The 27306-nt window shown below is 45.1% G+C and overlaps 2 protein-coding genes and 1 long non-coding RNA gene across 9 annotated transcripts in view; 1 reads left to right on the top strand and 2 right to left on the bottom strand.

Annotated features, from left to right (window-relative positions):
* The window catches only part of ZNF454 (zinc finger protein 454), a 29858-nt gene extending 25114 nt beyond the window's left edge, over nt 1-4744 (bottom strand). For 2 of the 3 annotated variants that reach the window (XR_004298282.1, XM_032395762.1), the window contains exons 1-4: nt 4612-4744; nt 3512-3609; nt 2403-2529; nt 1884-1973 (exon numbers count right to left, since the gene is read on the bottom strand). Coding sequence is in view for 1 of the 3 variants with exons in the window: in XM_032395762.1 (XP_032251653.1) it covers nt 1884-1973; nt 2403-2529; nt 3512-3544 (250 nt within the window). In the remaining 2 variants the exon portion in view is untranslated. The other variant, XR_004298283.1, reaches the window with a different exon arrangement.
* Nucleotides 4745-5022: 278 nt separating this feature from the next.
* LOC116626472 lies at nt 5023-12886 on the top strand. Its single transcript, XR_004298284.1, has 3 exons — nt 5023-5165; nt 6165-6510; nt 12398-12886. It is a non-coding gene; the product is annotated as an uncharacterized LOC116626472 (long non-coding RNA).
* Nucleotides 7272-26640, bottom strand: ZFP2 (ZFP2 zinc finger protein). Of its 5 annotated transcripts, none has more exons than XM_032395807.1 (4): nt 26557-26640; nt 24244-24340; nt 10503-10544; nt 7272-10000 (listed from the first exon to the last, which is right to left on the bottom strand). In XM_032395807.1, exon 4 carries the CDS (start codon nt 9924-9926, stop codon nt 8529-8531), a length of 1398 nt encoding a protein of 465 aa, XP_032251698.1. In that variant the 5' UTR covers nt 9927-10000; nt 10503-10544; nt 24244-24340; nt 26557-26640; the 3' UTR covers nt 7272-8528. The 5 variants fall into 5 exon arrangements, with proteins under 5 accessions (XP_032251698.1, XP_032251700.1, XP_032251699.1 ...); XM_032395809.1 differs by having other exon boundaries at nt 26385-26614; XM_032395808.1 differs by having other exon boundaries at nt 24244-24377; nt 26557-26603.
* Between the last annotated feature and the right edge of the window lie 666 nt (nt 26641-27306).

Genomic DNA, 27306 nt, shown 5'->3' on the forward strand with positions numbered 1-27306 from the left:
AAATCTTTCCAAATGGGTTAACCATGCTGAGGCCTGGTTTTCTGTAAGTGGGGTTGATGTGACTTGCCTCACAGGTTGTAAGGACTGAATGGGGCAATTCGCCTAAATTCCCTGGGAAAACACCCAGCACGGTGATGGTCCCCAGGGGCTCAAATGCCAACTCTTTTCTCCCTCCGCTAGCGCGGGGCCCAGAGAAGAGAAACCTATCAGAAGGACTTTTTCTTCCTACCACTGAAAATAAATGTCTGTTCTAAACCAAGGGTAGCTGGTGCAACAATGGAGAAGTTCTAGATGGGTTTTTGAAGTCCCAGTCAGTCATTATGAAGTGAAACAGAAATAAGAAAAAAACCAAAACTAAAAATGATCTAATGAGTGCTTTAAGAATAGTAATAATGAGAGAGTGACAAGAGGGCGATAAGCATTTGGAAATGACTACCATTTCTCCATAGCAGCAATTCTGGCTAAAAAAAAAAAAAAGAGAAGATGGTTCTGTTCAAAAGTAAAAATATATCTTCCATAGATAATGAGAGGAACAGCTATAAAACTTCACTGGGAAGTGTAAAATAAGACTTCTTCCCATGCCTGATCAGTGCTGACCACTTATCATCCCTCAAGAATCGGCTCAAGGTTTGGGGTGTCCAGGCAACTTGGAAATAGGAGGTGCTGGACCCTGAGGGTCGGGAAAGGCACCTGGGAGGGCCTGAACCCTGACCACCTGGTTTTTCATGTCATTACCTACACCTGACTATCAAACTGCTTCTAGGCATAAAACTCCTCCATCTTCATATTCCCCCCACCCAAGTGCAAGAAAGAACTAGTGGTAATGATGAGTAATGGAAGAATGGATGATGTTATGCTAGAGCGGCAGGACAGTGGATGAATTTCTCTTGCTTAATTGCCCCCCCCCTTCTTTTGTTAGAACACTGCTTGCATAATACAGAATGAAATACTAAAAATGCCTTAGCTTGGGTATAATAGAACATACAAATTCAGAATGCTACTGCAGTAAGTTAGAAGATATTTTTTTGGATAACTGAGTTTTAGAGTTAAGACATTTAAATTCCATAACAGATTGGGTCCATAAATCCCTGCCTGTTTTGCTGGGTGAAAAATCAGTACCAAAAGGTTTTAAAAAAATACTTTCCAGCCTACAAAATGCCAGCCCAAAGGGAAATGTCGTCACATCTTGGATAAAGCAATACGCTCCCTACAATATTCAGGAGCAAGGGGAGGGGCACCCCTACTCCTGCTCTTAAGCTACCAGACCCACAGGGCTCCTTGAGACAAGTAACCACCACCAAACTGTCATGTTCTCTGTATCCTCAGGCTACAAGTCTATGCCACCCAGCAGGTGCCAAGTGAGCAACCCGGCAAAGTATAAACCTGGCCACATTCTCATGGTGCTTCCAGCCCAGTGTGGTGCTGACAATAGGCAGAGAATAATTAAATGCTGGCCGAATATATGTACATACAGATGAACAAATACGAAGGCGGTTGAAGAAGTGTGCAATGTTTAGCCAGAAGGGCTGCCTCAGAAGGCAGATGGTTAGCCGGCCCATCACACCCTGCTGTGTGTAACCTGGCACGGTTCCTCACCACTGAGAACCGTGAGCAGAGACTGCACTGTTAGATGCTAAAAGAGACATGGGCTGGTGGGAGAGGCCCGAATTACACCGGAGGCCTTTTCCCAACTGGAGACTATTAATCTACGCCAAAGAAGGGAGAAGAAAATTCATGGAGAAGAGAGCCCACATGCACAGGGGGACCAGTGTGGCAACCAGATATTGCAGTGAATGAGAAGGGAAAAGATGACGTTTCGCAGTCCATGGGCCTGGAGTGTTTGTGGGGTCCCTCCAGGTGCCTCCCACACGCAGGGCTCTTACCAAGACAGAAGCTTCCCGATGCATCCTCCAGCATCCATTCTTCTCCTTTTCCCAGCTGGGAAAACAGCTCTGGTTGAGGTCCTAAGAGTCCTGTTTTTGAGGGGAAAATGGACCACATCTGTTCATACCAGCGATAAAATCATTGTAAGGAGGAGACCTGGTCCTCGGGACTTCCTGGGAAAGGTGACCCGATAGGAAGGCCAGGGGACAGGCGAGTCCCCAGAAGGAAGAACAGACAGTTGGGGCCTGACACCAACCATCTGTTCCCATGTCCTTCTCCCTGAAGGGCTGAAACGGAGAAAGAATTCAACCTCATCGCCTTCGAAGCATCTGCACTTAGACTCCAAAGGGGTCACGTCCCCAGGACACCAGGGGTAGGCATGCAGCAGCCCTGAAGAGAACATCCTCCATCAGCCCACTCCCAGCCCAGTCTTCTGTGTGGAACCAGTTTAAGAGTTTATAAGGGTCCCAAAGGGATCCCCAGATGTGAAGATCAGCCTTCGGAGGCCCCCCGCTTACCCAGTGAGACCAGGTTGCTGTAGTTCTCCAGCATCACATCCCTGTAAAGGGCCCTCTGAGTAGGGCTTAGCTGTGCCCACTCGTCCCGGGTGAAGAGCACGACCACGTCCTTGAAGGTCACTGATTCCTGTAACAGCAAATCCCATCCCTGGTGACCTGCGGCGACCCCCTCCCATGGCTCTCTGGGAAGTGCTGAGCCTGGCAGTCCCCAGAAGCCGGCTGAGAGGTGCGGGACTGTTAGCATAGAGCAGGACGGTATTCTGTGACAATGTAAGCATTTCCTCAGGGTGTCCTAGGGGCCGAATTTTTATCAGACCTTACTTCCTGTCTTGAAGAAACACGTATTGTGGAGAAGATATGCTTCCTCAGCACTGAGACTTCATACTTGCTGTTCATTTTGCCCTGGACATTTTCTCCCATCTCCCTCAATCTGCCCAGCCCTGCCTCCACCCCACCCCATGACCAAATCCTACCTAGGCCTCAGCCTCCACATTTCCTCCTGGGCAGAGCCTTCCTCAACTCCTGTGCAGGCCCAGCAAAGCACCGTCCCACTTTATTGTGAGTTCTCATTTGCTTTCGGATTCCCCCCACTGGACTGTTAACTCCAAGAAGCTAGGGACTGTTTCCACATCTCTCTTGTCTTCCTGGCACGTCTTGGAGAACATGGCCCAGCACCTATTACTTGTTGCTTAGCAACTCCTGCTTGTCTTCAGCTGCTCACCTGCTCACCCCCAACACACATACATGGTTCGCACAGGAATAGTCATTCTGAACAATATGACCTTGTCCCCTCTGATCACAACTAGTGCCTTCCCTGGAAACTCTTGGCTGAGAAGCCAAGAAGCTGGTGTGCCCTGAGAAGAGTTAAGGAGAAGCCCAGAGAAGAAAGCCAATATATATATACATATATAAACATATACACATATATATCTCTCTCTTTATACATGTACATATAGGAGCAACGGGGTCAGGCCTCCAACTGAGACTGGATTAAGAGACCAGCTCTTGGTCAGGGTGAAAAAACAAGCGCACCCTTTTCAAACCTCTACATTCAAAACTTTTATAAGGCAAATTGGGGGCGGGGAACCCTGCAGCAACTCCCCACTCACCTGGACCATGGTTGGCAGGTGCCTGACGGCCATTCCTTCTCTGATAAGCCCTTTCAGGGACTGGCAGAGCAGGACTTAGGCTAGAAACTTCTACACACCTGTTATGAGGAGAACTGGGTTAAAAGAGATCACAGGACAGTCCAGACTGAGGCTGGGAGCACTCACGTCCCGGGAGTCCTCCAATACCCCGAAGCAGTAGATTCTTAGTCCCTATTTGCTCCCAATTCTCTCTCCTCTCTGAGGATAGTTCTGCTGGCCTCCACTGTAAAGCGAATCCCTCGGCATGCAGCCATTCCCAGCCCCACACTTTCCCCAGCATCTGGATCAAATCCACCACATCTTCCCTTCTGTATCTTAAATACATTGGCTTCTCCTTGCAGAAAGCACCCTTCAGTCCCAGATCTCAGGCTTTCTACCCACCCTCTGGCCTTTGCCCTTTAGTTACCCTGACAGAACTTTCCCCCCTGCCTGGGAGGGGAGTGGAAGAAGTGGGGAAGGATGGTCTTCTTTCTCCTCCAAAGGCAAGCCAAGAGGGCTGGATACTCACTGTCAAGGCCTCTCAGGCCAAGCCCTCCTCCGACCTCAGGCCTCTCCCCCAGTGGCCCAGTGTGGGTGACAAAGAGCCAGAGGAGGGCGAGAGGCAGTGCATTTGTGTGGCTGGGTGGCGGGGAGGGGGCTGGGAGTCTCATTCCTAGAAGCCACCCTCCGGCCCCCTGCCCGGTCCCCGCGGGAGCTGCGGCTGCGGCTGCCCCGGCCTCGGCGAGGTCCGCAGACGGGGCTCTGAGACAGCCCGGAGCATCACCCCCGGAGCGTCCACCGGCTTCCCGGAGTCGGCTCGCAGAGGCCCGGACCGCATCCTCCTGCACATGCTCTCGCACATTCCGACCCTAAAACCAAAAGCCCGCACCTGGCCGTCCTCCCCTTTCCTCTTCAATCAAACCTCAGCCATACGTCCCGGGAAGTTTGGGGCATCCGATCAGCGTCCTCCAGAACAGACTACGACCTGTACCTCCTCGGCCTTCTTTCCCCCCGCCCTTGCCCCCCGGCCCGACCACCCCACGGCCGCTCCCGCTCTCCCGACGCGGCTCTGGCCACCGTGCCTGGTCACCACCGGATTGCCCTTCAAGGAGCCTCTGGCCGCGGCGAGGAACCGCAACCGCCACATCGCAGGCGGAACACAATGAGCGGGAGTCGGCAGCCCGGGTCGGAACTGCGCTTGCGCGTTGCCGGGGGCGCCGCGGAGCCGAATACCCGCGAGTCCGAGGGCTGCAACCCTTCGGCTTCCCAAGACTCCACTTCCCAGCGGCCGAAGCGGCGGCGAGCGCCAGCCCGTGCGCAGGGCCGAGAAGGTGATACCGTGCGCCTGCGCAGACAGGGCCTCGCCCTTCAACACGACTCCTGGGTGCTTTGCGTGCTGAAACTACATTTCCCAGAGGCCACGGCACGCTCGTCGCGGTTCCCCTTAGTCAGCTCTCCCCGGTGCGCTAACCCGCGCGTGCGGCTTTCGTTCCGTTCCAGTCAGACTCGGAGTCAGCCTCAGCCTTGAACTAACGCCCGGGAAAGGTAAAGACCAGCGAGAAGTTGACGACGGCGTGAAGTCTGTCGGTCGCCGTGGGGAGCGGATCGGGGGCGGTCCCCGAGGACGGAGTGAGAGGTGAGAAGCCGCAGCAGGCGCCTTCCTGACGGAGGACCGCGCGGGGACGACTTGAGAAGGCGGCGGGCGCAACCCGTTGTGGCGGTGTGGCCCGGGCGCGGGGCGGCGGCGGGGCCCGGGAGAAGCGCCGAGGTGGGGCGGCCTGGGCTCGGTGCTCGCCGAGGGGAGGGAGCGAGCCGGGAGCGCGGGCAGGTGTTCGTTTCCGCGGGGCGGGCGGGAACGGGGGGGCCTGTGGAAAATCGCGCCGGGGACGATGAGGTGCCTTAGAACACACGTTTTCGCGAGCTCGGGGAGGAAAGAGGAGGTTTTAACTTTGTCGGTGGTGAATTAGGGGGAAAAAAAAAAAGTCAAAAATGTGACCTGAGGTTTGTCAGGGAGCTGTCAGCGTAGGAGGTGGTGTCAGGGACTCAGGAGCCACGGCGGCCTCCCGTGCGGGGTTTTACGGACGATTCCGTCCTCCTGACAGCTTGGGAGCCTCGGTGTGTCCGGCGCGGTCCTGGGGGCTGGGGAGGGACCGGTGGAACCTGCACGTAGGCGGTGTCGGGAAACCTGTGGCGGGGGGCGTGGGGGGCGTTGAGTCGCGTTTTGGAAACTCCCTTTTGAGGGGGGACGCGTGAGCGGGGACTGACTCCGGCGAGGGAGGGAACCGTGTGAACACGCGGGGAGGGCCGGCGAGCTCCCGAGACAGAAGTGTGTGCTCGCTGAGCCCGGAGGGACTGGAGAGGGCACGGGCAGCCGGCGGGAGCCGCACGGGAGGCCTGAAGGGGACCGTCGGCTTCGCTCCGCGCGTGCTGGGCGCCACCGAAGGCGTCTGCGCGGGAGGGGCGGGGCCGAGCACACTTGGACGGGCTGGCGGGTCGGCTGGTGGGGGGCCGGAGGGACAGCCTCCCGCACCCGTGCAGCCTTGGTGTGTACGCGGCACTGGCTCGGAGGGCCTAGGGAGTCTAAGACAGTTTCTGGACGCCGTGCTAAGCAGTCTGGATGTCACTTTGTTTTCAGGTATATGCGGATGGTGAAAATCTGTTTATGGAGCACTATGTGTTGGGCACTTTTATAAGCACTTTACATGGGGACCTACTGTAATCCGAAGCTGTGCGGTTTGCACTACTAACAAGAGAAGTGAAGCACCGAGATGCTGAGTGTCCTGCCCGAGGCTTCGTGTCTAGTAAGTGGAACCCGGAGTCCTGGCCCTGGTGATGGAGGAGAGCTGCAGAGACTGCCCTCCTTACTTGTTGCCCAGAATGACCGAGAACTGACATACAAGGGCCTAAGGCTTCCAAAACTCCTGAAAAAGTAGTGCGACCTCCATGTTAATGACCCGTTTCTCCAGCTGCCTCCTCTAAAGGTTAGTATGTCACCAAATTTTGAGTTATTGCATCTTCTTAGGCTTCAGTATGTTTCATTCTTCCTCTCCCCCTTGTCCGGTGCCATCCTTCTGACCCTTTATTTTGCTTTATCATTTTCATCTACTTTCTATCCATCTCTTCTCTCTGCCTCCTCTAGAAAAAAATATGTGAAGGCAAAGGAGGAAACTAGGTATAAGGGACAAATATTAAAGATCTAAGTTTCCGAGGATATGGTTGTTCCATTCCCCTTCCGTCTTTGTTCCAGCTCCCAAGAGTGAGAGCTTAGGGGTCACATAGCCCAAAGAGCCTGACCTGCCTGGGGACCCAGCGTCTATGGGGAGCCTCTTCCATTGCCACCCACAAACATCTTCTGTACCCATCACTTACTGATTCCCACCTCTCCCAATGAAAAATTTCCTTCCTTTGAAAAATGTTCCTATAGGGGTGCTTGGGTGGCTCAGTCGGTTAAACAGCTGCCTTCGGCTCAGGTCATGATCCCAGGGTGCTGGGATAGAGTCCCGCATCAGGCTTCCTATGCAGTGGGGAGCCTGCTTCTCCCTTTGCCTGCCGCTCCCCCTACTTGTGCTCTCTGTCAAATAAATAAATAAAATCTTTAAAAAAAAATGAAAAAGGTTCCTATAGTTTCTACCTCTGCCCCAGTCCCGTTCTCCCACTTTGAGCCGCCCGTCCCCGCCATGCTGCACCTTTGACTCTCCACACCTTTCTTTTCAGTGGTCATATAAACACACTCATGCCAGACTGTTCATTGGCCAGATCAACACCTTGCTCAAACCTCCTTTGTTTTGCCTACCTCCACTTTAGAGGCTGGAAGAGTATTTATTTTTTCAGCCTCCTTTGCTACTGGCCTCCATATAACGCAGCTGTGGTCAGTGAGATGTAAGCTGAAGTTTGCTGAGGGGCTTCTGGGACAACCTTTCTTGATAAAAGGCACAGATGTGCTGGTGCTTCCCACCCCCATTCTTCCTACCTTGAATGCACATACTTTACCTGAAGCAGAGCAGCCATCATGTGACCGTGGTGGAAAAGCCATGGAACTAAAGACATTGAATTAATTTTGTCTTTGAAACGATGCCACCCACCTCCAGATTTGTTATGTGAGGAAAAAAAAAATCCCTGCTTGCTTGTAAGCCTTGTTAACTGGGCTTTCCAGTATTTGTAGCCATAAAGCTCTTCTGATAGATACACCCGCTCTCCATGCTGGTCTCCCTCTAGTTATCTTTCTCAGTGTCTCCTTTCTCAGGCAAGCGAATGAGTCCTTTTCAGCCTTTAACTCACTCTTCAACCCACTAATATTTAACAGAGGTTATCAGTAACCAAAACCAAAGGCCATTTTTAATTATCTTACTTTAACCCTCCATGGCATATGAAAATACTAACTATTCTTACCTTATGTGAAATTCTTTTACTTTTGTGCCACCATCTTCTAATTTTTCCTTTTGCGTTTCATTTTCATTTTGGTTGCTGTTTCCTCTCAGCTCTCACTGGTTCCCAGTATTTGTTATATTTATAGGTTTATAGCATTTTAGAGCTAATAGGGATCCTGGAGACCTTCTAAATTCAAAATCCCTCATTTACCAAATAAGGACACTGTGACCTGGTGAAAATAGGTGACTTGTCCAAGTTAGTGGCAGATCAGGACTACATACCAAGTCTTTGGGCTGTCCAGTTTAGCACTCTCACCTTTTCTCTCCAGTGTGAAGTCTCTGATATCCAAAGAAGATCTACAGTAAGATACAATAGAACTTACCTTCAGCATGAATCGTCATTGTTTAGAACATTAGCTATTTAAACCTTCTGGTGTAAAGGAATGTTTTACATTCTGAATTAAGATCTCTCTATTTTATATGGTTTCTTTGTGGTGGTATTATCTGATAGAGAAACTTCAACTTCAACTAAAAGATTCCTACAATCATTACATTTATTAGGTTTCTATGTTACATGACTTATCTGATTATCACCGAAGAGTTAATCCTGGTGAAGGGTTCAATGAAAAAACTCAGGTATGAGTTCTCTGATGTCGTGTAAGGTTTGTACTCCGACTGAAGGCTTTCCCACATTCGTTACACTGATAGGGTTTCTCTCCTGTATGAGTTCTCTGATGCACTATAAGGGATGAATTTTTAATGAAGGCTTTTCCACACTGATCACATTCATAGGGTTTTTCACCAGTATGAATTCTTTGATGTTCAATAAGGTATGCACTCTGGCTGAAGGCCTTTCCACATTCGTTGCATTCATAAGGTTTCTCTCCAGTATGAATAACCTGATGTACAGTAAGGGAAGATCGCCCAGTGAAATGTTTTCCACATACCATACATTCATAAGGTTTCTCTCCAGTATGAATTCTCCGATGTTGAGTAAGAGATGAATTCTTGCTGAAAGCTTTTCCACACTGATTACATTCAAAAGGTTTTACTCCAGAGTGAAGTCTCTGGTGTTCTATAAGGTATGTACTTTGGCTAAAGGATTTCCCACATTTGTTACATTTGTAGGGTTTTTCTCCAGTGTGATTTCGTTGATGCAGAGTTAGGGTTGAGCTTTTACTAAAGGCTTTTCCACATTCACTACACTCATAGGGTTTTTCTCCAGTATGACTTCTCTGATGTACAATAAGGTGCATGCTCTGACTAAAGGCTTTCCCACATTCATTGCACTCATAGGGTTTTTCTCCTGTGTGAGTTCTCTGATGAACTGTAAGATTCATGCTTTGGGTAAAAGCTTTCCCACATTCGTTACATTTGTATGGTTTCTCTCCAGTATGAATCCTTTCATGTTGAATAAGGGATGAATTCTTACGGAAAGCTTTTCCACACTCTTTACACTGATAGGGTTTCTCTCCAGTGTGAGTTCTTTGATGAACAGTAAGGTTCATGCTCTGGCTGAAGGTTTTCCCACATTCGTTACATTTGTAGGGTTTCTCTCCAGTATGAATTCTTTGATGTACAGTAAGGGAGGAGCGTTCAATGAAGTGCTTCCCACATACATTACACTTATAGGGTTTCTCCCCAGTATGAATCCTCTGGTGCTTAAGAAGAGATGAGCTCTGGCTGAAGGTTTTCCCGCATTCATTACATTCATAGATTTTCTTTCCTACAAACATACTCTGAGTTTTAATTAATTCAGAATTCTGTTTAGTGTCTTCTCCATGTGAATTCTGATTATGGGGCCTTTGTCCCACAGGAATACTTTGTTGTATATCAAGGATTGACCCCTGACTGGAACATCTTTCAAATTCACGACCTCCACGTGCCCTCCTCTCAGGGAGGGTTTCCTTATGAGTAACGGCCGCTCGGCGCAGATGTCTGTCCTGGTTTTTCTGTTGCCCGTCTAACCAATTATCAGGTTCCCAGGCTTCCCCTAAAGAAGAAGGCCAGAGACCTTCCCTTTCCATCATTACCCCATAGGATAAATATTCAGTAATGCTGGGCTTTGTAGTTGATTCTTTGGTTTCAAGTCTTGTCTCCCAGTCTGAAAAATATAAAAATTCAAATACACATCGGTTTCTGTGCTGGAAGACAAAAAACTGTCTAAGGTGGGAATGAGAGAAAGAAACTGAGAATAACCGTGGGGCACTTGTGAGAGCTTTCAAAGATGTCCCTACAATGAGGAAGAAAACCAGAAGGGAGGGAAAGAACAGTGAACCAGTTCATAAATAACAGGAGAACTAGAGGAGGCAGTAAGCAGAGAAAAGAGTAAGCCTGTGTATGCAGGAGGGATGGACACTGAAATCACTGACCTTTGGACAAGGCTGAATAATGAAGATGGAATGAAGGGAAAATATACAGACAAGCTGGGATCGGGGGAGGCAGATCAGAAAGCCTGGTATTCCCACCAGCAGTTTCTTCTCCCCTGCAATGCTGCCTCTAATTCTGACACTAAATCTTTGTACAACACCACAGTGTGACACCATGAAAGATTGTTGGCTCTGGAATCAGACACACTTGGGTTTAAACCCTGACTGTTAACTTACCCTCTTAACTAGTTGTTTCTCTGGGTTTTAGTTTTCACAGACCTAAAATAAAGATAAAAATAATCTGATGAGGATTAAGTAAGATAATGCATATAAACTACCCTTCAGGAATATGCTTGTTTGGAACATAAAATACCACAACCTACTTGAAACTTAAGGGAGGATGACACAATCTAAAGGTTCACCCTACCACCAACTTTCAACAGGCTGTACGTTTCTCATTCTCTTTAGGTAAGAGGGTCCTACAGGGCCCTACCATTTCCTACGAAATACCCATTCGTTAGAGATGTGAACTGCCCTCATTCAAAGATAAATGATACACAGAAAGTAACAAATTTGGAAACTATGTAGAAGTTCAAGAAAAAAAATTTTAAAGTAATAGGCAGGGAGAGGCAAAGCAGGATCTGTTGAGCTGCTTGAGATGGGGCTGAAGGAAGGACCTTGTGACCACTCTGACTTTATTTTATCAGATCCCCCTTCTTATCCTAGACAAAGTGGCTGGGGGTGGGGGCCGGGCAATGAGAGGCAGAGGACAGAAAACTACAATCTGAGAATCAGCTGTCAGCTTGATCAAAATTACCAGAGCCAAGATCAACACTGAACCACAAACCAAAGGCCTGTGAGCAGGAGGCTTTACTGTGAAGCATGAGGTATGCATTAACCGGACCACCTCCTTGCAACCTGACCTGCTTATGTAAAAAAAGAGAAAAAGTGGAAAGCCACACAGGCTCCTCTTCTAAAGCCACCAGGTAACCCCAGAAAGGACCTATCCAATTGAGTGTGAATATCAACAGGTAACACATGAACTGGAGGCTACCTCCTGTCCTGTCACTATATCACATCCAACTGTGCAACCAAAGCTCTACCCAATAAACAACATAAAGGGCAAAGGAGGAGCCATTCACACTGTTAGACAAATATAAACTCAAGACAGAACTGCCCTCATTCAAAGATAAATGATACACAGAAAGTAACAAATTTGGAAACTATGTAGAGGTTCAAGAAATAAAATTTTAAAATAATAAAAACAGGAGAATGAGGAAAAAAACATAAAAACCACCTGGAAAATAAACACTGGGAGAATAATGAAATGCTTCCAGTCATCAAAAGGCGTCAAAAAGGAAGTAAACAAAAACAGTGACATACTGGAAGGAGATCTTTGCAACACACAGCCCATACAGGAGGACTAGAACCTAGATCTGGAAAACAGTGTCGTGGAACACTAAGCCCACCAGAAAAATGGGCAAAAGACTTGAATAGGCACTTAAGAAAAGGAAACGGTGGTGGTGAGTAAACAAGCAAAGATACCCAATCTCAGCAGTAACCAGGAGAAGGGAGATTAAAACTCGAATGAGTAACATCCACCTGAATAAAAAAATAAAAAAGTGCAGACTGATAGCTTCAGATTTTAGAAAGATGTGCTGTAATGCAAACTTTCACATACTGCTGGTGGAGATGTAATTTGGTTCCGGTGTTTGAAAAAGTTTACCACCACCTAGTAATGTAGAACAGGCACACAGACTGTGATTTAGCAAACCCACTAGTAGGTACATACACTTAGGGAATCTGCTTTGCAAAGGTACACCACAATTCATAATTTTAAAGGTAACATTGTGCACAAGAGCAAGAAACTGGAAACAACCCAATTGCTACCAACAACAGAATGGATAACTAAGTTGTGAAATATTTATAACAACAGGATAACTGAAAACAGTGAATGTTAAGGATGTCATGTTTGTGTCTCCCCAAAACTCACGTGTTGAAGCGTAATCCCCAATGAGATAACTTTAGGGGGAGAACCTTTGGAAGTCATTAAGTCATGAAGGTAAAGCCCTTATAAGAAGTGACAGATGACAGAGCTTGCTTCCCCTCTCTCTGCTCTCTACCATGTGCAGATGCAGTGTGAAGGCAGCTGTCCATGAAGCAGGAGGAGAGCCCTCACCAGGAAGCCAACCATGCTGGCCCCCCCATCTCAGACTTCCAGCCTCCAGAACTATGAGAAATAGATGTCTGATGTTAGAGCTACCAAGTCTATGGTGTTCTGTGATAGCAGCCCGAACCAACAGAGAACATTAACTAAAACTACGTAGAATAATCAGAATTAATAAATAATTTAAGCAAAGTCACACAAAAATATATATAGTAAGAGGCCATTTAGATAAAGTTTAAAAACAGGCTAAGTGTATTGTTTAGAGATTCCTTTATGGATGGCAATACTGTAAGGAAAAGCAAGGAAAGAGAATTATCACAAATGTGGGAAGAATGGTTATGTCTTGGGTAAGAGGATGTGAATGAGAAGGCTCAAACAAAGCATTTCTAAGATACAAGCAACGGGGGCGCCTGTGTGGCTCAGTCGTTGAGCGTCTGCCTTCAGCTCAGGTCATGATCCCAGGGTCCTGGGATCGAGCCCCGCATCGGGCTCCCTGCTCAGCGGGAAGCCTGCTTCTCCCTCTCCCACTCCCCCTGCTTGTGTTCCCTCCCTGTCAAATAAATAAATAAAATCTTAAAAAAAAAAAGAGATACAAGCAACGTTCTGTTTCCGAATCTGGGTTCTAGTGTCTGGGTGTTTGCTTTCCTTATTATTTGTTCATCTTTATCATCGTGAACTATAAAGAAAAGCAGTATGGCATAATGGTTAAGACAACTGTGGAGCCAGGCTACCTGGCTCCACTTAGCTGTGTGACCTTGGGCCTGTCTGTGTTCCTGTTTCCTCATCTGTTAAATGGCACCTATTGTATAAGTGTTGATGTAAGAACAAAAATTAGTTAATACTTATAAAGAGCTTAGAATATGTAGATTTTTGCTAAATAGTATATGTATTTTAGATATTCTTCTGTATATATGACATTTCTTAAAATGAGAACAATAAAATATTTGCTATTTTGGAAAATATTAACAATTTTAAGTTGAAACATCACTATGTACTAAAGAAAAGAGACTTAGTATATCTTCATGGAATTTGGAGATCTAATTTAAAAGTTAATTCTGGAGATTTGCTGCAGGAAATGAAAAATGGATTACCAACAATTTTTTTAAAACCTGACTGAAGTGATCCCTCCGGGTACATGGGATGCCAAAAACAGGGAAGCCATGTCTACAAGGGATTGAGGAAAGACCAATGTGACTCAAGAATTGCACATGGCCAGTACTCTATACATGTGTAGAGAAAACCAAAACACATTCTTAAATATGAAAGATTTAGACATTATAGAACTCCTATGCCATTCCTGAAATACTACTTAGATAGTCGATTTGAACAAAGGATTTATCCAGGAGTTCCAGAATGCTCGCTATTAGGAATCTATTAATATATTAGTGGGACATGGGAAAAAGGACCTGTGACCAACCCAAGGGATGCTTCAGAAGTATTTGATAATATCCAATGTTGGATCCTGACTCAAAAACAAAATTATAAGCAGTGTACCAAGCATACACATAAAACTCTAGAATTCACACTAGCAACAGAATCAAGGAAAGGATGCTTACTATTTAATATTGTTCCCAAAGTGTGACCAGTACATTAGACAACTTAGAGGGGAGGAAATTTTACTTTTCTCAGATCACATGACTGTCTCCCTGGAAAACATAAAAGTGTTCGGGTAGCTGTACTCAGTGAAGTGTTGAAGGGCTGGGACCGGAGCACTAAGGATCAAAAACTATAGCTCTTCTAGGATTGGATGAGGTTTCAGATGCTTTTTATTTTGCTATCTCATTAAACAAGGACCCTGTAACGTGCACAGCAATGTGCCTGGCCAGGATAAGGGTTCATTGATTGTTAGCCACACTGGTGGCTGGACAGACATTCAGAGAGACAAGGCAAATATAATGTGAACTGCAATCATAAACAAATGAAGAATCTTTAGATTTAGCCCAGTGGAGAAGCCTGAAGACCAGTAAAGAAGATAGAGGAAAACCCAGGATCAAGAATATATGTGTTCACCTCTGCTGCCTCCAGAAAACCCACCAAAATGACAGTGGGATAATTAAAAAGTCATATATAAACCTACTAAAATAATCTAGAGAATAAGGGAAAAAATGCTGCATACATATACCAAAAAACAAAACAAACAAAAAATATTCTCATACAGACAAAATAAATTAATGCATGCATTAAAAAATATTGCTGTTAAGAAAGAAGGAACACTCAGAATGAAAAGAAGGCTCATAGAAATTTAAAAATATAATAGAAATAAATTTTTTTCAGAGAAGGACTGAAAGACTTTAAGGAATTTATTTAAGAAATATTATTAAGAAATAATATTAAGAAATATTAAGAAAGAAAAATTCCTTTAAGGAATTTATTTAAGAAATAAATTTAAGGAAATCTTTACATCTCCTGGCACTCTTCCCTTCAAACAAGACCATGCAGTCGACCACAGGGTCTTTGCACCTGCTGTTCCCTGGACCCAAAATGGTCTACATGGCCTATCACTTTGTGAATTATCTGTTCAACATCCACCTTCAAGGAGAGGCCCTCTCTGATCACTCCCTCTAAAATAAAGCTTCTGTTAACTGATCCAGTTCCCTTATTCTGCTTGCTTTTTCCACATAGCACTAGGACTCTACACTATTCATTCCCTTCCTTTCCTTTCCCTTCTCCCTCCATGCTTGCTTTCTTTATTAATTTATTTTTCCCCCACTAGACTATAAGCTCCAAGGGGAAACTGCCCGTCTTGTTTATTGCTATAGCCACAGTGCTAGGAACAGGGCCTAGTGCTCACAAAATGTTTGTTGAATAAAAAGATTATTTACATAAGAATAAATACAGATAGCAATAGTAGGGCGCCTGGGTGGCTCAGTTGGTTAAGCGACTGCCTTTGGCTCAGGTCATGATCCTGGAGTCCCTGGATCGAGTCCCGCATCGGGCTCCCTGCTCGTCGAGGAGCGTGCTTCTCCCTTTAACCCTCCCCCCTCTCATGTACTCTCTCTCTCATTCTCGCTCTCTCAAATAAATAAATCTTTAAAAAAAAAATTGCAATAATAATCAAACCACAGAATCTATAGTAAAGGCAATTAAAGCTACCTTAAGGGATCATTTTATACCTAATAAATTACCATTAAAAGGCATAAAGATATCCAAAGTTGTGCAATGTCTACAAGAGCCATAAAAAATACATCTTTTGACCCAGTGATTCTTGTAAAATCCTGTTCTTTAGAAAGCTTACTAGAAACTAGCAGCAATGTTCGTAAGATTCTTTTTTTCCTGTCAATATGTTCTTTTACTGATTTCTTTTATTGCTTTATACTTAGGTAGTCATACACTATTCAGAGATAAAAATATGTGCCTAATATCTCTTTAATTTAAAAGATGTGTTAGAAGAAATGGTGATCAGTGCTTTCATATTGAGTAGAAAATATAAGGCTGTAAAGTGTATTTTTTCAGAGGAAATTCAGCAATAACCTCTAACAGAAATTTCATTTGTGAGGGGGATTAGGGGATTAGAAACTGGTTAACAAAGATTCAGAGGCATTAAATGCTTAGAGTAGAATGGGATGAAGACTGAAAGTTTAGGAATGAGAAAGGGAATGCATAAAACATGAGGTTACTAGTGAAAATAACAAGGCTAAAGTCTTCTTCATTTGTTTTTAAATGAAGACTATAAAACATGTATACAAGTTTGCAACTCAGGGAGAAAACATTAGTTTCCTTTAAGAAAGCTGACAAAGGTTTAAATGAATGAGGGAAAGAAAGCCATGGATAGAGGTTATGGCCGACAGGAGAGACTCGTGAAACAGGAAAGAGAATATAAAGTGGAGGAAGACAGAAAGACAGGGATTCAAAATACAGGTGAAGACAGAAAAGCAATAATAACTGGTAACATTTACTGATATTCACAGCAATTAATAAGTGCTACAAATGTAGTAACTCATTTAATCCTCCTACACTATTACTTCCCTCCATGGTGAGGACTTTTGCAAGACAGAGGGAGGAGCGGTGACATGAGTAATGCAGAGGCCTTTGAGAGAATATATGTTGGGGGGTGCAGGTCTCTCCAGGAGACCCAGGGGGGTCCGCGGGGATTTCTCCCAAGTGGACACACTCAGGTAACAAGTACCTGCTGCCTGATCTGTACCTGGAGAGAGGCCCACTGGAAGTCCTTTTGTCATCCAGCTCAGTTCTTCGAGTTCCAGCTGAGAAATCACATTTGGTTTGGAAAGCTGATGCCCTGCTCGGGAGGAGAGCCACTAAATGTGGGTTCTGAACTGAGTACAACAACCACTCCCGGTACCTGTCCTTGTCCCTTCCCCGTCAGGCCTTCGGAAGGTTCTGTTTTCCATTCCATGTCCAGAGAGGACACCAAGCAACCACCCTAAAACAATGACCTATCACATCAGGATAGCAAGTGCGAATTCTTGAATTTCCGCGGTTGTACAAGGTGTCAGTAGGTAGGGAAAGATGTCAGTAGGGAGGTTTTGAGTTAGAATGAGAGGTCCTTACCCTGTGAAACCAAGTCCCTGTAGTTCTTCAGCATCACTGTCCCATACAAGTTCCTCTGAGCAGAATCTAGACAAATCCACTCCTCCCAAGTGCAATCCATAGACACATCCCTGAATGTCACTGACTCCTGAAACTATAAATTCCTGCTCAGAGGATTATGCCAATAAAACCTCCTGAGGGAAGTGAAAACAAACAAAAACAAGCAGCATTAAAAGGGAAGGATAAAGAGATCAGTGTGAGAAAAGTGTCTTATCTGCCTAAAGAAACTAAACAAAAATGTACATTATCATGAAATAATCAGAGATAAATGTAATAATAGAAAGTGCTTTGGGGCACCTGGGTGGCTCAGTCGGTTGAGCATCTGACTCTTGATTTCGGCTCAGGTCATGATCTCAAGGTCCCGAGGGCGTGGAGGGCATGGAGCCTGCTTAAGATTTCTCTCTCTCCCTCTGCCTCGTCCTCCCCCCCCCATCATATGCTCTCTCTCAAATAATTAAATAAATGAGTAAATAAAGTGCTTTGACATGTAAGGACAGGAAGAGGAGCTATTAGAGAGTAATAGGGAAGGCTGCTCTAGATTACCACTGGAGAAGAGTAGGTACTGTACTCACGGCCTCCCATTTACCCCATTGGTGAAGGAGGGATCGCGCGCCTTACAGAGCACAAGATGACTGAACACACGACACCCAGCACCAGACAGAAGAGACTGACAGCAGTTTACCAGTCACATATTCTCATAGCCTGGGCAAGCCTACCCACCATGCAGGGCCACTCAGGGACTGCACTGGTAAACCAGCAGGGGCTGCAGGAAGCAGGCTTTGTAGTGACGAGAGTGAGGGGACCCTTGGTTACCATGGGAAGATGCAGTCGGCTTGTTTGAACAATTTCATGGGCTGGGAGGGAGGCAAAAGCCATTAGCTTGAGGACTGGGAGGGCTGCACCCGGTCTGGCTGATAGGAGGGCTAGCTAGTAGGGTGCTTTTCCTGCTGGGCTGGGGCAGGGAGACCAGGGGAGCTCACAGCCAGGTCTTTGGAGCCCTGCGAGGCTCAGCGTTGTCAAGGCGGCACATGGAATTTCAGGCTTTACAATATAGGCGGAGTCCCAGGTAATGGAGGGAAAGCACGTACAAACAGGATACATGCAGAATATGGTTAAGAGGACCAAGAAAACACCCAGCTTGACCTGAGAGTGGCATTTTGAATTTACAAGCCCATTTCAGCATTGTTCTTCTAGCCCTCAGACTAGAAAGTAAAACACAGTAGGTATTCAGTATCTGTTTAATGAGTGTGATGGTTAATTTTATGTGTCAGCTTGACTGGACTAAGGTATGCCCAGATAGCTGGTATAGTGTTGCTATTTCTAGGTGTTTCTGTGAGGGTGCTCCCAGTGAGTCAGGAGACCGAGAAAAGATCAGCCCGCAGCAATGTGGGAAGGCATCATCCAATCCATTGAGGGCCCAAATAGAACAAAAAGGCTGAGGAAGGACAAATAATGCTGGCTCTGCTTGAGCTGCGGCAGCCCTCAGACAGTGCTCTTAGCTCTTGAGCCTTCAGACTCGGACCAGGACTTACCCCTCAGTCCCGGATCTCAGGCCTCTGGGTTCTCTTTCTTTGAAGAAGCCTGACTAGTACAAGGAGGGAGCACTGATTGAGTGCTCACAGTTATACTGAGTTTTGCACTAATAGGAGAGTCACACACCTCACCTCATTTAATCCATATGACAACCTGCTAAATTGTTAGCACTAAAGTCATCATTTTACAGAGGAGGAATCTGAGGATCAGAATGGCTAAATAACTTCTCCACGATCACACAGCTGGGACTCAAACCCAAGGCCATCTATCTCCTGGTGTTGTGAGAGGAAAAGGCCAAGAAAAGAACCCTTGCAGCCAACCCCCATCAGAGCAAGTGAGTGTGGGCTGGGGGGTGGGAGGAGGGAAGGAGATTCAGGACTGAAGGTCCAGGAGGAAGGAGTGGGTCAGACAGAATGATGACTGAAAGGAGAGCTGCTGGTTGGAAAATGAGCTAATTTCAGCAGAGTGATGAAGGCAGAAGTCAGCTTACAGTGGGTAAAAGGCTAAATGGAAGATAAGGAATCAGAAGCAGCTGTGAAATTACTTCAGCCTTATGTGGAAAAGATAAGAGAGGACGATATGGAAAGAAGTAAGGACAAGGAAATGGGGATAAAGCCATGGAAGAGGCTTTCATTTAAGGACAGAGAGCGCTGTGCTATATAAGTGGGCAAAGGGGAGAAACGTAATGGAGAGAAAACGCCTGGATACCAGGGATGGGATGAAGCCCACGCCCAAGAAATATGTGTATTTTACATCCTGCTTGCTGTGAACTTCTAGAAAAAGTGTTAGCACTGAGGCAGAGTTCATTCTCTTTCTGCCTCATTATTTTTTGCTAATATTTATTTAATCAACATATCAACATAATGTTAAAAATCACAAATATTGTCAAGAAATGTAAAGGTAGCTTCTAGTAGGACATAATTATATGGCTGAATTTCCATTTTATGAAAGGAAAAAAAGGAACCAAGAAAAATCAGTTTAACAAATGTAAAGAAAGGAAACAAGAAAGCATAATAAACATAAATCCTTAAATAATCAGAAAAAGACATGATACTTGTATAACAACATATGTGAATGAGTTGACTTTCTCTACTAAAAGACAAAAACTCTAAAATTGGTTTCAAATCTAGCATATACAAGCACAAACCAGAATGTTAAAAAGTAAGGGGGGGAGGGCAGGTAGAGACAAGATATATCAGGCCAGTGTAAATAAAAAGAAAGCAAGGAGAAAAGAAAAAAGAAGAAACTGCGAGGAGAACATATGAATATCAGATAAGGTAGAATGTATGTGGAAACAAAGCATAAGCCCCTTCTTTGGGAAAAAAGGTAGCAGAAATAGGATATTCTCTTTCCAAAAATTAATCCACTTTGTTTTTTCAATAAATTGCCTTGTTAGAATATATTGAGCAAAATTAAAAGCCCAGATTCAGACTCCTGTGGGCTGTATGCCAGTCTTCCCCACTTCCCTGGATCCTCGTGGGCTTCAGTGCAGAGCTTGTCTCTATTATGAAACATCCTGTGGCCCCCTGAGCTATAAAAGGGCTCTTGAAGACTGATTTAGAGAAGTACAGAAGAGCACTTTCAAAGGCTAATGTGAAACTTAATGATACTGTTCACAAAACGTATTTGTTGTTAATCTCTATTGTCCATAAAACATATTTGTCGTTTATCCCTTCAGAGGTTTTTCCCTTTTGCCTTTCCACTTAGTATGGTCTTTTCTCTCCAGCGCTACATTAAAAGCACAGGGTAACTCATGGTGTTTGAAATAAGCAGCTTCATGGGTTTGTCTCGTTTGTGCAAAAAGTTTTCTTAAACCTAAAGACATGGGTTTTTTGGTATTGTTATCCTTTGAAAAGGTTGAGGATCAAATGGAATAAATTGGGATATTTTAAATGATCAAAGTATAATTTATAAAGAAGGTATGACGGTGATGGACTTTGAGGCACCACAGCAACACAATGTCTTCAGATATAATTCTTAGCAATCTGATTTTTATTTTATTTTTTTAAGATTTACTTATTTGAGAGAGAGGGAGGGAGCACACGCACGACTGCGAGAGTTGGGGAGGGTGCAGATGCAGAGGGAGAGAATCTTAAGCAGACTCCCTGCTGAGCACGGAACCCAACATGGGGCTCAATCCCACAACACTGAGATCATGACCTGAGCCAAAACCAAGAGTTGGGTGCTTAACTGACTGAGCCACCCAGGCGCCCCAGCAATCCAGTTTTTTTTTTTTTAAATCTCAATTGTGTTTAAATCACAATCACAATAGCAACAAAAAACGAAACACCTCAGAATACACTTAATATGAATATGCAAGATCCTTGTGATCAAACTTAACAAAAGCCATTATGAAGGATCTGAATAAAATGAAGGGTAGTTTTTTTATTCATTAGGAAGAATAAACACTGTAAAAGATGGTAGTCTTCCTCATATTGATATAGATTTAATGGAATTCAAATTGGAATTGCATACTTTTTAACTGTTACTGTTGGAACTTGATAATAGTTAATAAAATTTAACTATAAGGATAAATGTAAAAGAAAGGTACAGTAGGGGTGCCTGCGTGGCTCAGGTGGTTAAGCGACTGCCTTCGGCTCAGGTCATGATCCTGGAGTCCCGGGATCGAGTCCCGCATCGGGCTCCCTGCTGAGCATTTCCAACCTATGGGGAAGCAGATTATTCAGGAGACTACATCGGTTGGAATGCCATGTCCTCTGGGGTGCCACTCTGGCTCTGCCCAGCTAAAAGAGATGTCACACTCCACCAGGCCACCCTGCTGTGTGGCCTTCACAGCAGCTAACAATGTCCTCAGTAATTATTTCTTCTCTGCTGCCTCCGGTTTCTGTAAGACAGGATCTAGGAGAAAGGAACCTAGCCTGTCTCACCGCCATCTTCCCAGCGTCCAGAATACTGCCTAACACATGGTAGGCAGGTGCTCAGTCCCTGCTTAGTGAACGGATGGATGATGAAATGCTACACCACGTTGTTAAATGAAGTTAGATTCCGACCTCACTTATATATGATAAATTCTAGATAGTTCAAGGATGTCAATTTAAAATAATAAAACTAATAGAAAGTGTAGAAAAATATTTATATAATCTTAGGGTACAGAAGGCCTTTCATAGCATGATTCCAAAGCCAAACAAAGGAAGAGGAAAGTTAACTGCATAAAACTTCAAAACTTACACGTAGCAGAAGAGGTTATAAACAGATTTAAGAGAAATGACAGAGAATAAATAATATTGGTGATTTATGGCAAAGGATTAATGTCCACACTGCATAAAAGGCTTCTTTTATATACAAACCACACAGTATAAAACTGGGCAAGGATGTAAACAGATATTTAAAAGGCCAGAAGAATGTATGTCCATGCTTATTTCTGAGGGTTTAAGACCTGCAAATATATATTATAGTCTTAAAAAATTTTTTTATGATGACACAGCTAGTATGTATATTCAGAAAAAGAAGATATAATTTAAAGGCAAACACAAGTCCTACTTGGGCGATTCATAGTCCCATGACCAGCCTAAAAAGGAAAGATGGAAAAAGGGGAACAGCTCTAATGCTTCACTGATACATCCCAGGTCCAGGTGTCAAGGTCATCCAAAACAGAGACTGAGGAACTGTTCCAGGTTAAGGGAGGCTAAGGAGACGTGACATCTGAATGCCAGCTGTGATCCGGATTGGGTCCTGCACCAGATAAAGGACCCAGTTTGTGGCAAAATATGTGTAAGGTTTGTAGGTTAACTAACAGTACTGCGTCCACGTAAGTGTCCTCATTTGGTAATTGTATTCTGGTGATGTAAAACGAGAGCTTGTTTTTAGGAAACACATACTGAAGTATTTAGAAATCAAACCAGTGATTGCCTGGGGTGGGGGTTGTGGACTGGAAGGGGGTGACGACACTTTCTGGGGTAAGGAAAATGTTCTATAGCTTGATTGGGGTGGCGATTATGTTAGTGCATAAATTTGTCAAAACTCAATGAATTATATGCTTAAAATGGGTTATCTTATGTAAAATTACACCTGGGAAAAAAGCTGATTTAAAAAATTAACACTACTTTAACTAAATAAAATAAAATCAAGGCTCCTGATAGCCAAACCACAACCTTCATCAACCAAAATCTTCTGAATGCTCCCCCTTTAAACCTTCTTTTCTGGAAACTCCCTCTTTCTTCTACCTATTTTTGTGAGTTATGTTGCCTTTTATAACTGAGCTGATAATACTAAGGAGAGAAAGTAGTACAAACAGAAATCACAACAGTTAGTACTTGTCTTCATGTAGCCTTCTTTAAACTGGTTCTGTTGATAAATAAACCAGTGACATAGCTGAGAGAACCCTAATACATGATCTTATGAATAGAGAAAACACGACGAGTCCCGTGGGATAGCAGACAAAGTTAAATAAGCCTAACCTTAAAAAACAAAACAAAACTCAGGGTCTCCTGGGGCCAAGTCCCCCTGATACCTTCTTTTTCCAGAGGAGCAACAACTCCAGGTTCTAGTAAAAACTAGCAAATTCCATTTTCTTTTCTTTTTTTAAAAAAGATTTTATTCATTCATTCATTCATTTGAGAGAAGGAGAGGGAGAAGTAGACTCCCCACTGAGCAAGGAGCCCAATACCAGGCTTGATCCCAGGACCCTGGGATCATGACCTGAGCCCAAGGCAGACACTTAACCAACTGAGCCACCCAGGCGCCCCTAGCAGGTTCCGTTTTCAAGCCATCTCTCAGGGCAAAAAACCCCTGGGCTCCTCACTACTTTTACACTGCATGAATTTCTTTAGCTGATGGACACTGCTTCTTTCTTGGAACATGCCTTATCAAAATTCCTCCTCATCCCCCACCCCCATGCCTACCACCCAACCAGAAGCACAAACTCCTCCTTCCTGGAACTTGACCCCAAACTTTATATCTGATTCCCTCTCATCGCCAGTCACTGCTACATTTGCTCCACCTCTAAAACTAAAATACCAAGCTAGAATAATGTTAAGAATGCCTTACTGAGTACCTCTAACATTCTAGTAACCATGCTCGGCACTTTTTACATATGTTATTTCACTTGAACTTTCAACAAACCTATAAAGTATGTATTATTAAACGAAATAAGCCATGTGAAATGCTTACTAATGTCATGTAGGTGGCAAACACTCAGTTAATGCTCTTATTTCTATTATCACCATGAGGAACTTCAAGGAAGTCAGGTTACTTACCCAAGACAATGCAGCTATAAATGCTAGAGTCAGGATTTAAACTCGGGACACTTTAACTCCATTATAGCAAATCTTCTCCAGTTATCCCTATCTAACCCTACTTCTCCTGGTTGCCACAAGTCTTGGAACACTGACAATCTGAGTACCTGGCCATACTTGTTCTTATTATCATGTTCACATATAATCATCATGACTGTATCTTGTAGAGCTATAACCTCTCTTATGTTCCCCGAGGGTCCATAAACCCTATAAGCACCCAGATCATCTTTCATATGATTTTTATTCCTTTGATGATGCTTGAATGGCACCAAAAGTTCAGGAGGCCAGGGCTCCCAGCTGAATAAGGAAGTAGGCTGCTGAGGACAGAGCTGAGGGACAGTAAGGGGGGCTGTATGGGAAATATCCAACATTCCGAGATCTCAGTAGCCCCATCCTCTGCAGTGAAGCCCACATACGGTACAGGAATAAGTGCTAAGGAGTAAGGGAGAGTGTTCAGTGAGAAATATGAGCTCACCGGAGCTGCCAGTGGCAGAGGCCCAATAGCCATTGCCTTCCCTTTCCTTCCTGCACGGTCCTTCCTAGGGGATGGGCAGGATCCAGAGGAGGCAGAGCTGACGGAAGGAAAAGAAGCCATGAGAAATGAGACTCCTGCAACAACAAATAAAATACCCACAGATCAACCAAATAAGAAATGCATGGTACCTACCTAAGGAAAACTGTATTTTTTATTCATGAAGTTTATTTTGCTAAGCTTATTTAGATATATAAAGGATGAACAGAGAGACATACCATATTCCTGGATAGGCTGTCACAATATCTAAGTTGTCACTTCTTTGAAATTAATTTATAAACTTAGCACATTCCTAACCAAGTTATACCTAAGTAATAGTATTTTAAAGATAATGATGGAAAAGATCTTATTTTAAGTTAATTGTGTCATTTAACAATAGCCAGAAAACATTTGAAAGGGAAGAGTGGTGAGGGAGAACCTGCCCACCAGATATCATAAAGCTACAATAATTAGAACATAGTGTGATGGAACAGGCTGAGTCATTGATTCACCAGATACAATGCTGACCACCTACTGTGTACCTGGCACCATTCCTAGGGGAGAGAGTAAATACAGCCATAAACAAAACAGATAAACAAGTTCTCCATGCCCTCATGGATTATAGTCTAGCAGAGAAAAGGATCAGTAGAACAAATTAAAATCCTACCAACACAAACAATTCAGAAAACATTTTGTATGTAAGAATTCAGGATATGAAAAAGTGACATTTCACATCAGTGAAAAAAGAATGAATTAGTAACTTGGAACAAGGACTTACCATTTGGAAAAGAATAAAAATTTGCACATTAAATCAATTAAAGTACTAGAAGAAACTGCAGATGAACGTTTTTTGTGGTAATGGGATGGAAGTCCCCCTAACAGTGATGTCAAACACCCAAACGTGAAGGGATGGTTTTCATGTCTAACCATGTAAAAATGTAACATTTCTGCCTAGTAAGAAAACACTGTATCAGATACAGAATTTAAAAACAAAACTCAAAATTGCATAAAATATTCATAAGTGTTCAAAACATACATTTAAACAACCCTATTGCTCCACCTCACAGGAAGTTGGAGAATAGGAACACCCAGACTTGGTGTGGGTCCATTAGGCACCCTTATATTGCAAATGTTTATAAACGACTACTTTTCTGGAGTAAGATGGAAGGGTATCAAGTCTTACAGTATGACCCAGAAATTTCATCTGAAGAGACTTAAAGAATGAGACAGGAATGCAAAGATGTGTGTAGCCAAATGGTCTATATGGTTTATATAACATGAGGGGAAAAAAAAAACAAACCTGAGAAGGAATGTGAAGGCCTAAAGGGAGGATTGAATATGGCACAGACATACTTTTTCTCACGCTCTTTAAAATGACAATTGTTTTTCAAATATTAATGTTTTTTTAAAAAGTTTATTCTCTACCTGGTTCGAGTGGTACTTACACCAGATAAAAACATTTGTAAAAAATCATGGAGCTTAATATTTGTGCACTTTAAACCCTTTCCAAATGTATTTCAAAGCTCAGTTTTAAAAGTAAATGGAGAAAAGGACACTAATGTCCACATCTTTGTGTAAAAACAAAGCCTTTCTCTGTTTATACGCCGACGTGCAGATTTTGACAGTTTTAAGATAATTTTTTTTTAATGCTCCTCTGAAATTTCTAGTTTTCCTATAGTGAACTTATTCTTTTTGGGGGGCTGGGGGAAGCGGAGAAAAAATTGCTTAAAAAAAAAAAAAGAGTCCTGAAATAGAAACCTGCACGGGGTCGAACTCCCCATTCTTAGATGGATCAAGGGGAATCCACGCCAGCGCCGCTCGGAATCGGAGATCACAGAGGGCGCGTCCGCCGGATGAGGCGGACACAAAGGGCAGGTGCTGGAGCCCCGAGACCGCGCACCAGGTGCAGCACCCCCCGAGACTTCCGAAGCGCGGCCCGGGGAAAGCCCGCGGCGGGGAGGAACCCAGGATCTGAGCGACTCCCAGAGCCCTCGGGCCCGGGGCCGCCGCACCACGTCCCCCGCCCTCGCCGCTCCCGACAGGTGGCGGCCCTCAGCTCTCGGGGTTCCCACCCGGCCGGGCTCCCGTGGCGAGAGAGGGCGCACCTGGAGCGAGCGGCCCGGCGCCGCGCGGGGACGGAGAGGACGCGGCCCCCAGCCCATCCACCGCTGGCCCCGCCCCTCAGGGGCCTCGCCCGGCCGTCCGGGCCTCCTCCTGCCTGGGCCTTCGCCTGGCGCCAACCCGATGCGGTGCGTCTTACCGCGGCCCAGCACTCACCCTCTCCCGGCTGGAGCGGGAGCAACCCGTGCGGACGCAGCCCTGCCCGGCGCCTACGCCCTGGGCGCCAGACTACATTTCCCACAAGGCTGCAGGGGCGCGGCGCGGCGCGGCAGTCGGAGTGCGCAGGCGCGAGCCCGCGGGAGGGCGGGGCGATCCCAACCGTAGAACCGTGGGGGCTTCCAGCATGGCTGCGCCTCGTTTGTCGGGTGTTGTCTTGGGAAGCTGGGAGGGGACCGGGTGACGACCTTACCCCGGCTACCCCAGAGAAGCCCCTCCTCGTTAGAGCCTGTCGGTGCTTAACCCATGCGGAGGGGAGAAGGGGCAGAGCGCCTTAAGTAAGCCTCACTTTTCTCTTGTGAGGTGAGTCCCCTGCACAGTCGTGCCGTGGACGGAGTGGGCCCTCCGTGAACGGTGATTACTGTCCCCCCGCCGCTAGCTCGGTGTCGGGCGCTGCGCTAGGTGCTCAGTGTCGCACGGTGTAGAATGCGGCGGCAACGTCTAGTTAAACGTGTGGCCAGAGTTGGTTCAGCTTTGTCTGTCGCCGGAACTTGGAGAAATACGTGACATTCGGGACTTATCAGTATGGTAGCGTAGATTGTGATACTTGTTTTTATCAAGATAAATGCTAATTTTCTCTGCCTCTTTCTATAGTTGTGACAGAGAGTGGACCACAAACTTGAGTTTCCTCTGAGTCCTCTCTCTCCTAGGCCACATTGGGCCCAATCCTGGCCTGCGGTGCCCTGGTTT

The sequence above is a fragment of the Phoca vitulina genome, unplaced genomic scaffold (assembly GCF_004348235.1).
Source record: "Phoca vitulina isolate PV1807 unplaced genomic scaffold, GSC_HSeal_1.0 scaffold87, whole genome shotgun sequence".
NCBI classification, from domain to species: domain Eukaryota; kingdom Metazoa; phylum Chordata; class Mammalia; order Carnivora; family Phocidae; genus Phoca; species Phoca vitulina.

Bases quoted from the DNA above. Each gene is read 5' to 3' on its own strand.
- ZFP2 (XM_032395810.1), bottom strand. From the start codon at position 9,926: ATGATGGAAAGGGAAGGTCTCTGGCCTTCTTCTTTAGGGGAAGCCTGG.